At 49.4% G+C, this 10,921-nt stretch overlaps 1 protein-coding gene across 1 annotated transcript in view; it reads left to right on the top strand.

Moving 5' to 3' along the window:
- The first annotated feature begins 422 nt into the window (after positions 1-422).
- The window catches only part of DDRGK1 (DDRGK domain containing 1), a 35,221-nt gene continuing 24,722 nt past the window's right edge, over positions 423-10,921 (top strand). Inside the window, exons 1-2 of the mRNA XM_051798255.1 lie at positions 423-567; positions 7,390-7,548. Coding sequence (XP_051654215.1) covers positions 480-567; positions 7,390-7,548 — 247 coding nt within the window. The 5' untranslated portion in view covers positions 423-479. The remainder of the gene's footprint in view (positions 568-7,389; positions 7,549-10,921) is intronic.

Genomic DNA, 10,921 nt, shown 5'->3' with positions numbered 1-10,921 from the left:
GGCACGGCTCCGTCTTCATCCCATTCCCACATACAAGAGACCGAAAGACAGAAGACAGAGATCACTCAGAGGTGTAACTTAAGCTTCACCATTACCAGGGACACCCTGACAGCTCTGAGGGCTCGGTGCGGGGTGACGGCTGAGGATCTCCTCAGCCTCACCAGCCGCCCGCAGCCGCCGTTCCGGGCGGCCAGGCCCACGGACGGCGTGCTCAGGGGCGGCTTTGCCTAATAGTTTTTAATTCCCGCTCCATTTCCCGCTTTAACTCCTCCTTTAACTCCTCGTTCCCCTCCTTCCCTCAGCGCCCGCCTAAGGACCCCTCCAGCGGGCTGCCCGCGCCGCGCCTGTCAGCCTCCAGCGTGCCCGCCGCGCCCCGCCGCCGCAGGCACCCTGCGGGGCAGCCCGCGCCGCGGGGACCTTGCGGCGGGGAAGGGGCCGGGCTGTACCAAGGGTGCCGTGGGCGGAGCCGGGGCCGCGCCATGGACGCCGCGCTGCTCGCCGCCGCCGCCGTGTTGCTCGCCGTCCTCCTCTTCTTCGCCACCCGTCTCCGCGGGCAAGCCAGGGCAGGTGGGTCACGGCGCGGCGCGGACCGGACGGGCCGCTCCCCACGCCGCACCCCCCCCCGGGACCGTTCCGGTGGGCGCGGCCCTGCTCTCAACTGGGTCCGGCGCGGTGCCGCGGGAGCCGCCAGGGGGCGCCACGTCCCGGGGCCTCCCCCTGAGGGGGACCCGCCATGTTGGGGGGTTCTAGGGGGTCCCGGGGGGCTTGGGGGGTTCTGAGGTGTTTTGGGGCGTCCCAGGGGGGTGTCCTTGCGGTCCTGCTCTGCCTTCCACCCGCAGGAGCCCCAGGTGGCTCCAAGGCCTAGTGGTCCTGCTGCAGGGGGCTGGGGGTTCCCGGCCTGAGGCAGCCCCAGGGTGAGGGGCGTGGGTTGGAAGTGTGTGAGGGGCTCTGTGAGGGTTCTGTCAGGGCTCTGTTAGGGGTTCTGTCCAGGTTCTCGCTGCAGGGCTGGGAAGGTGCCCCCAAAGCTCCTCCTGCAAACGGGGAGGGAAATGGAGAATAGAACCTAGAGGGCCGTGATCAGCGTCCAGCTGGAGGCCTGTCACTTTTGGCGACCCCCAGGGTTCTGTCCTGGGCTCACTGTTGTTTAACTTGTCCATCAATGACTCGCATGAGGGTTCGTTGCCTCCCTAGCGAGTTCTCTGATGAGACAAAACTGGGGAATGGCCAATACCTCTGAGGGTTTTGTGGCCCTTCAGGGGGAACTCGACAGGCCGGAGGGATGGGCAGGGAGGAACCTTCTGAAATTCAGCGAGGGCAAATGCAGGTCCTGCACCCGGGGAGGAACAACCCCTATCACCAGCACAGGCTGGGGGTGACCTGCTGGGGAGCAGCTCTGGGAGAAGGACCTGGGGGACAACGAGCTGTTCCTGAGCCAGCAGTGTGTCCTTGTGCCAAGGAGGCCAATGGGATCATGGGGTGCATTGGGAAGAGCATTCCCAGCAGGTCAGGGAGGGGATCCTGCCCCTCTGCTCAGCCCTGTGAGGCTCATCTGCAGGGCTGGGTCCAGCTCTGGCTCCTCAGCACAGCAGGGACATGGAGCTCCTGGAGCGGGTCCAGAGGGGGCTGTGAGGGTCATGAAGGAACTGGAGCAGCTCTGGAAGCCGGAAAGGCTGGGGGAGCTGGGGCTGAGAGGGGACCTCCCCCATGTCTGTAGGGTCTGCAGGGAGGGGGCAGAGGATGGACCAGGCTCTGCTCAGGGGGGCCCAGCAATGGCACAAGAGGAACGGGCAGGAACTGATGCCCTGGAAGTTCCACCTGGACGTGAGGATTGTCCAGAGAGGGTGTGGAGTCTCCTCAGTGGAGATATCCCAGAACTGTGTGGACACAATCCTGTGCCATGTGCTCTGGGATGGCCCTGCTGGAGCAGGGAGGTGGGGCCAGATGGACCCACTGTGGGCCCTCCCAACCTGACCCACCCTGGGATTGTCCCCCCCAGGCTTCTCCTGCAACTGGGGAGGGAATGGGCTGTGAGGTAACAGGCAGGACTGCCCCCTTGGTGCTCCCTGGCAGCTCCTGGGTTAATGTTCCTGTCAGACAGGAAGGTGGGCAGGTCCCTTTCCCTCTTCTGCTCCTTTTGGCCACTCCACGTGTGTTTTGGGAGCTGGTGGATGATGAAGCACTTCCAGCCCTCCCTCAAACAGCCACTGTTCCACTGCTGACCAGTGTTAGATCACAGAATCCTTTAAGTTTCTGAAAGGAAAAGACCTTTAAAAGCCTCCAGTCCAACCATAAAAAACTCTGCCAGTTCCACTGTGATGGAAGGACCTTTTTTGGGTGGGAGTTGAGTGTTATGGGAAGAAGTCAGATGTGGCCACAGACTTATCAGGCTTGTGTTTCCACAGTGGGAGCAGGGAGGTTGTTTGGCTGCCAGGTCTCAAATTAAGATGTTTAGCCAGGACAAACACTGAATTCCAGTATCACCACAGGTTTTGCAGATATGGGGTGGTTTGGGGTTGGAGTTTGTGGTATTTTTCTTTTGGGGGAGTAGCTTTGATAATTTTTAATTAAGAGGAAAAAAAACCCCACACCTCCTGTATAAAAAGAGTTATTCAGTGCAAGACTGTTCTGGTAAAGACTCTGTGTTAAAAGTAGTTTTGGCTGATAGTAATAAAATGAAATAAATAAAAAAATAAATGAAATTAAAATTAAATTAATTAAATAATAATTAAGTTTTCCAACACATTTTCCCTCACACCTCTGCTTATACAGACCTGGTCTAAATCTTTCTCTTGGAAAGATTTGGAAACTGATGGAATTTCATCGTATTCCTGATGGCTTAGAGCTGAGCTTTTGGTAAAAGTGAGGGACATCATTTCCTGAGCTGGACTTAGATAAATCAGGGCCTGTGGGGCTTGGGAGGGTTGATTTTCTTTTTAAGCTTTTAGAGTCTTAAACTGAAACCCAAACATTCGTTTTAAATAGTGTGAATTATTAAAAAAAAAAAAAAACTTTAATACTGATTTTGAGCAACTTGGTTAAAGTTAGTTCACATTCAGGATAATTTAATTGTTTCAAAGCTTCTTTTTCAGAGTTAACTTTTTGACACTTCCACATTGGTCTTGCCTTTTTTAATTGTGGTTTTAAGGTAATTTCTACCTTAATATCCTGGTTTCTGTCATGATAAAATCCTTCACAGAATTTAATCTGGTGGGGATGACTTTGTGCACAACAGAAATTATTTTTTCAAACCTGCTGGGGCTGGGGGTTGTTTAATATCCGCCAAATTTAGTCTTAAGCAGGAATTTGCTTTCCTGTTCCTTTTTCTTACATGGAAAATGGAAGTAAATCTGCCAGGAAATCTACTTTGCCACATGGAAAGGACTTGGAAACCCGAGACATTTGACTTGGAAAAGTGGTGGGAGCTCTCACCTTTTCCTGTTCATGTCCAGGGATTGTGGCAGCAGCTTCACTTTATGTTCTCTCTTGGAAATTGCCTTTCTAAAATGTTCAGGGCTTGCCTTCTTTAGGGAGCTAAGGATCACAAGAGGTAAATCCTGTGCCTTTGTATTTGCTTTGAGAGGTCACTTGGAGCAGCAGAGTGTTCCCAGCAGGATCGTGCCTGGACTTGTTCTGCCGAGAACAGAAAAAAACCCAAGTAGCATTTCTGGCTTTTTTACATCCGTTTGTGATGAGCTGCAGGAGGACGAAGCCCCTCTGCAGGGAAGCCCAGCACACTTCCAGCTGGGGCATCTGGGGCCACTTCCTGGTTGGATTTCCCAGGTTTTGGATGAAGGCAGAAGGTTCAGGGTGGTGCCACCGTGGTGGGAAGTGCCACCAGGTTGTGAGGCAGCAGCAGGTGGAGCTCTGCCTGTGCCAGCTGCACTTGCTGATCTGATAGAGCTGAAGATAAGCTGCTGTGATAAGCAAGGGGTTGCTTCTCAAAAAAAATATTTATGCTCTGAGCCAGTGGAAGTTTGCAAAATTCTGTGAAGGGGCAGATTTCCACCCAGGGGGTGGAAATTCAGCTCCTAAAACGCCTGGACTCTGAAAGATTTCACTTTGCAGTGATGGGGCTGGTGCTTCATGCCCAGTTTAGGAAAGATTTCTGCTTTCAGGGCACAGTTCTGCTCACTCTCCCCGAGGAAGGGGACACAGCCAGTGCCACAGTTGCTGTGCACTGGCTGAAAAGTCAGATGAAATCATCTCTGCACTGTGCTGATGCTTCTTGAACACTGAGGCAGAGCTGCAGTGCCCAGCAAGGATGTGTTCCCTGGGCTTTGGAGGGCTGGGTCAGACACTGCAGAACACACAGCTGAAGATACACACTAAACACATGTCCGTTTTCCAGACATCTGTTGAAGCTTTGTTTGTATTGCCTGTTAATTTGAGGGGTTTATCTAATTAATTTAGCCTGGCCTGCTGTTCTGCAAAGCTTGGGGATCCCTTGTCTCACCTCTGTGGTGCTGGTCATTAATTCTCACTCAGATGGCTCTGTATCAAGTCTAATTAGTCCTTGTGTGACTAATCTCTGCATGATTTGGTTTATCCTGGGGTGCCACTTCTGAGGCCTGTGCAGCTCCAGGGGAGTGAAGAGATGTGTTCAGGGAAGTGCAGCTGCCAAACCCCGCCCTGTGCTGCAGGGGGAGGGGAAAAAACCCGTAGGGACTGACCCCAGAGAGAATTATTATCAAAGCAAAGTGATTTTTAAGTGTATCCTCTGTGTTCTGTGAAGCCTCCAGTGCCACCCCGTCACTGACACAGTTCAGAGGGAGACAGAGCACGGCTTGACTTTCTGGATGTCACAGCAAATGCTGTGTCTGGAGTCACATAGACAAACCTCTGACCCCTGAAGAACCAGGTTCAGGTGTGTTGCAGCAGAGTAAATGAGGATTTTCTTCTCCTGTGAAGGTTGGGAAGAATTGCAGTGACTGACATTCATGTTTTTGAAAGGACTGCCCAGCTGAATGCCTGGCAAAGAGAAGCTGTGGAATCCTAGAACCAAAAAGGTTGGAAGATACCTCTGAGATCATCGAGTCCAACCATTCCCCCAGCACTGCCAAGGCCACCACTGAGCCATGTCCCCAAGTCCACATCCACATGGCTTTGAAATCCCTCCAGGGGTGGGGACTCCACCACTGCCCTGGGCAGCTGTGCCAGGGCTGGGCAATCTTTTAAGTGATGAAATCTTCCCTCATATCCAACCTAAACTTCCCCTGGCACAACTCAAGGCCGTTCCCTCTCCTCCTGTCCCTTGTTCCCTGGGAGCAGAGCCCGACCCCCCCCGGGTCCCCCCTCCTGTCAGGGAGTTGCAGAGCCAGAAGGTCCCCCCTGAGCCTCCTTTTCTCCAGGCTGAGCCCCCCCAGCTCCCTCAGCTGCTCCTGCTGCTCAGCCCCTTCCCAGCTCCGTTCCCTTCCCTGCACACACTCCAACCCCTCCATGTCTCTGCCCCCAGGGCTGGAGGTGCCTCAGCAGTGCCAGCACAGGGTGACAGTCACTGCCCTGGGGCTGGGACACACCAGGGCTGGCACAGACCAGGGGCCATTGGACTTTTTGGCCACCTGGGCACCCCTGGGCTCATGTCCAACCACTCTGTGCTATTAAAAAAAAAACTGCAGTCAAGATAAATATTTTAGGAAGAGGGAAGAAGAAGGAAAGCTTTATTAAAACATATCTTTTTCCTACAAAATGACAATCCAGAGTGTCTGGGTGTCTTCTGTTGTTTGTGTGATTGTTTTGGAGATCTGACAAGTCCAGTTGCTGCCTTGTGTGTTTGACCACGATATGGGTCAGGTTTGGTGAGTTTTGCTTCAGCCTGAGCCCTGTTCACACTCGTCCCTTTGAGGAATTTCCAAGTGTCCTGTAGAGAATGAAACTGGGAAAAGAGGAGGGCTTGGCTCACACATTTCACTCTGTGAGGGCTAAGCTCCTCAGTCTGAAATAAATACATGGCTTATAAAAATAGATTCCTCTTTCACAAAATGCAAAACAGTCTCTGTTTCACAGGACAACAGGAACCAAAACCAGAATGAATGAGTATTTGCAATTAGTGAGAGACACACACTGACTTCTGCAGGTGAAGGGATGCTGAGGTTTGAATTGCAGTGTATCTCAAGACCTTAGTAAGGGAAATACTGCATTTGTGTAAAAGGTTTTTTGCAGAGTGTCTCTGGCATTTAGCAGTGACCAATAAGTGATCTGCTGCTCTGCCTTTGCAGGAAAATATTACCTGTAGCATCCAAAATGAGCATTGTCATGCTGTGAATAGGACTGGACAAGCCCTGAAGCAAATAATGGGATCTCTGGAGCCTGGACTTAGGGATTTACTACAGAGCAGGCTCAGGGCTGGCCAGATCCTGCCTCTGCTGAGCTTGGTGCTGCAGCTGTGCCCTTATCAGTCCCAAAGTCAGGTGCTCTGAAGGATGGAGATGCACTGAGGTGAGCTGCAGGCACACTTTTGATCCCAGGATAGTTGTTGTCATAATGAATCTCATTTTCTGATGGTAGATATGCAAATATTAATTTTTTTAGGAAGGCATTGTTTGGATGAGAGGATGCTGGAGACTTGGCAGAGCGTGGAAAGCATTTTGTGCTCCTGCTGGGACACAATATAATCCAGCAAAGCACAAAATAAATGTGTGCTGAGTTGAAGTAAATGACTAGTTCTGCAGATTTCCATGAGATCATTTGAATATTTGCCTGAATTAAGGTTTAATACTCTGCAGGATTGAGCAAGTAACAACATACACAAATATCAGTTTGGCTTATCAACGGAATATGCAAAGCAGGTATCAGGGATGATGTTTTACCATTATCTGATTGTTTTGGCCTGACTGCCGTAGTTAATGGCAACAGGAGGTCTCAAAAAAAAACCTGGTGGAGAGTTTTCTATGGAAAACCTCTGAAATGAGTCCTGAAACCGGTCAGTTCCTTCCTGCCAGCTGCTCCTGTCAGGATATTCCTCATTTGTCAGATCTTAATTAGTAACTACAGAGTACTCAGAGAGGAGCTGCAGTGACCTTTGGTGTCCTGCTGCCCCTACATGTGCTTGTGGGAGTTTAAATCCATGGGACAGAATGAAGTTACCCCGTAACTGTGTTTATTTCAGCTGTAATTTGTGATCCTTATTTGCTCATGGGGTTTTGTTTCGGGTTTAACAATTTACATATTCCACTCTCAAGGATTCCTGCTCTAAGGTTTCGATCAGATGAATCTACTGCTGAGTTACACAAGTACAAAATGAAAATAAAATTTAAAAGAAAATCAAAATACTTTAGAAAGGGGGGAAAAAGGGACTTCGGGGTCTTCGCTGTTGGTAACTCGGAATTGAAGGCAGAAGGGAAAAACGAATTAAATTATGAAATTAAGCAGGAATATTTTGGTTTTTTGCAGCTGATGAGGAGCACCAGCAGAATGTGGCAGCAGCAGCAGTGGCCAGGCCTCGTCCCCAGGTGGAGGAGAGGGGAGAGGGGATGCCCCGGCGCCGAAGGAACATGGGAAACCGGCTGATGGCCCAGAGGAGAGCCCAGCAGGCTGAGGAGTGGGGGGAAGGTAACTCTGGCTTCAGTTCATCTTCCAAACATCAAAGCAAACCTGATTGTTTCCAGCTTGACCGTAATCTGACTGCATTTATATCACTGAACATATAGGTAGAGTGTTTTACTGGATAACCTTAATCTAGACTGGCTTGCTTAATTTTTTTTAACTGAATTACAGAGTCTGAATTATGATATTTTCTTTAAAAATTGAAGAATTCTATTAGTAATAATTCTTTTTATACCCATAGGTAAATAATAAATTAGATGGCTACATTTTAATACATCTGGATGCTTAGGAAATATGATTGTCCCTGTCCCCACTTCATCAGTGGTCCCTAGATCCCACCCTTTAACTGCAGTGTCTGCCCCCTTCTGAGGTGAATCCTGGCTGCTTGTTGGTGCCAGCACTGCATCACAATGTATTCTTCACTTACTTCCTAAAAACTGCCTTTGGTATTTCCTGCTTAGCCGTGCAGGTTCAATGTGGGAAAACAGAATCCATACCTTGCATTTACTGCCTTGCTGCAGTAAAATACTGTTTTCTTGCAAATTGGTGGGAAGCATTAATTTCCCAATGTAATCCCTGCAAAAATCTGAAGTTCTCTTTCCAAAGAGCCCATGCAGGTGGTGGTCAGGACCAAGCTGATTCCCTGGAGATCACCCCAGACTGCTGCATTTTTCCAGCAGGTTGTTGCCATGAGTTGTGTAAAACCTATGCTGGATTTACAGTTCATAGCTGCATGTCTGTGGTGTGGTCGTGGACAAAAATAGGGTGATAAATAACATCTTTCTGCACCCTGTAGGCATCACCTCCTTTTCTGCTGAAACTTCACACATTATTATCTTTATTGCTACAGAGATGATCTCACCATGATTCACCTCACTGGATTCTTTCCACTTTCAGACTGTGGGTGAAGTGTTCAGGGTTCTGCTCAAATGGGGTTTGCTTCACTTGGGTTTGCAGTGGAGGTCAGGGTGCCTTTTTGGTGTGCAGTAGGTTCAAGCAGTGAGCACACACCTGTGTGATGCCTTGATTAGGGGCTGTTTGCACTTTGTTCAGCCTTTCTTGCCCTGCAGTTTGTAGAAAGCTTCTTGCTCTCACATTGACAGGTAAACGTGCTCTTCAAGCTAATTATGTTCAGCAGCTTCACAGATGGAGAATGGACAGGCCTGAACTTTTCAACTTTGGTTATTTCTTCTCATATGAAAACACCCTGGAAAGAAAATGGAGTCTAAAAATATTTAGTTTTCAACTCCAGACATCAAAAGTCTGAATGCTGAAGGCCGACAGTGAAGCTGTCAAAGCAAACGGCTCATCTTATCTTAGTCACTTTAGCAATAGAAGAATCTGTGTCATTGGGCTTTATAAATAATTCTTTTGCAGCCTTCTGTACATCAGATGCGAGCACTGCCTCTCTTGCATGAAGTTTCCTTTGAAATGACATCCCTCTTTTATTTGTTTTCTCTAATTTCTTTTCCAAATTAAAACAGCTTCTTGCTCCGTGCTTCTGTTTTGTGCTTCTGTGTGTGGTTTTATCTGTATCTTTGGGATGGTTTTTCCAAGTGCCTGAGCACAGGTGCACAACAGGAACACCAAAGCCTTTGGAGACTGAGCACAGACTTGAGCAGTGTGGCTGTGGAGAGAAGCCTCTGCCCTTGGTTCCCCAGCATTGAGGTGTTGCTATTATTACTTAAAATTAACCCTTCCTTTGTCTTTGACTGTCTGTGCTGCAAATCTTTTAGCCTGGCCCTGAGCTACCTGCAGTAGTGGGGAGTTTGGTATTTTTTTCCCCTTGGAAAATGATGTATTACATGTTTTAAAGCCCACTCTGTGGACACATGACCTAGGCCTGGAATCCCTCTTGGATTTGTCCCCTCAGTGCATTTTCTCCGTGTCAGTCCAATGTAAAGCAGTTTGGGCAGATTACTGCCTCCATTTCAGCCTGTTGAAGCAGCAAGTTCTCCCCACAGCAGAGTTTTATGTCACAGGAGTAGTTGACTCACACGGAGAGAGAGCCCAGAGTAGAGAGAGTGGTGTGTGATGCCAGGCAGTGCAGCACCAGCTGGGGCACCCAGGGCTGAAGAGCAAAGTTGTTTGGCAATTTAGACAGAAATGCCAAAACCAAACCAGTCTGGCTTCTTCAGTTTTGCCTTGTAAAAGCTCATGTTGCTTTAGGAGGCTTCTGATCATCTGCCACTGGAGTGGGTTTCTTTTTTCCTCGTTGAATTCTTTGAGATGTTTCACTAGGAAGTTTCTGTTCTGTGTGTGGAATGTGTTGAGCTTTGGGGCAGAGCTGCCTGATCCTCCTCTGTGTCACTCCAGCTTCTGCCCAGACGTGATTTCTTCACCAACCCTACAAGATACCCAGGACTGCCCCTCGGGGAGGGTGTGAGGAGGCCCTGGCTGGGTCTGTGTTCTGCCTGTTGGGAGCCAGCTGTGCTGGGGAAACGGCCTCAAAGCAGCACTTGCAGACTTTGGAATTGTGGTTACCCACGAGGGTTTTCTGTTTTCCATCCAACAATCAGATTTCAATTCCAGAATGAGAAAGGAGCTTCAAGGGTAAAGTGGTAGCCCATGGTTTCTGCTGCCTGTGCTGAGTTGTTGTTTTTGTGCCAGGACTCAAATCTTTAACAGACTAATGGGGGAGAAGAAAAAAAACCCCAAACCCTCTAGGGAACCAGAGTCAGAATCTCGAAAACTTTTAATTGTTCCTTCTGTAGCTGAAATCTGATTTACTTGCAAGTCTGCGTAAGGAGTCATTTAATACAGAAAAGGATAGTCAATGAGTATTTTGAATATTCAAATCTACACTGTCAGTGGAACTAAACCAGGCTGTAATCCTTCCTTTACCTCAGTGGGGTGGGGTGAGACCCCTGAATTACTTGGAGATTCTCACAGACCGAAAATAAAGGGTGAAGCCCTAAATGCCTCGACTTTCCCACCCGAATGACACCACAGGGTGGTGGGTTCCCTGTTCACGGGTTCTGTGTGGGCTGTGCTGTGGGACAGGCCCCCAGCTGGGTGCCCACACTGCCCCGGTGTGCTGAGCAATGCTTTTCAGTGGTTAGCTGAGTTCTCAAAGGAGCTCTCAGTTAGAAAACCAACAACTATTAATACCTTCTGATGGCCAGAGATTGCTGGGGAGACAGTTTTCCCGGGTGACAAAGTGATTCTCAAAATGACTGAGACCCCTGAGCGTGTTCCACCAGCGTGACTTCCAGGCTGGCTTTAGAAAAATGGCTTTGATTGCCTTAAATTGGCCAATTTAATTCCAGCCATAACATTCCTGCCTTTCCTGCAGCCCTGTTAAAGTCGGTGTGCTCTGTAGGAGGGTGCCTACTCCTTTCCCTGTGGAAAAGGAGTCTGGAAGGAGAGTTGTGTATTC

Source organism: Manacus candei, unplaced genomic scaffold, assembly GCF_025592945.1.
Source record: "Manacus candei isolate 608988 ecotype Guabito, Panama unplaced genomic scaffold, ASM2559294v1 h1tg000048l, whole genome shotgun sequence".
Taxonomy (NCBI): Eukaryota; Metazoa; Chordata; class Aves; order Passeriformes; family Pipridae; genus Manacus; species Manacus candei.
This window is presented reverse-complemented; position numbering and strand designations above follow the sequence as displayed.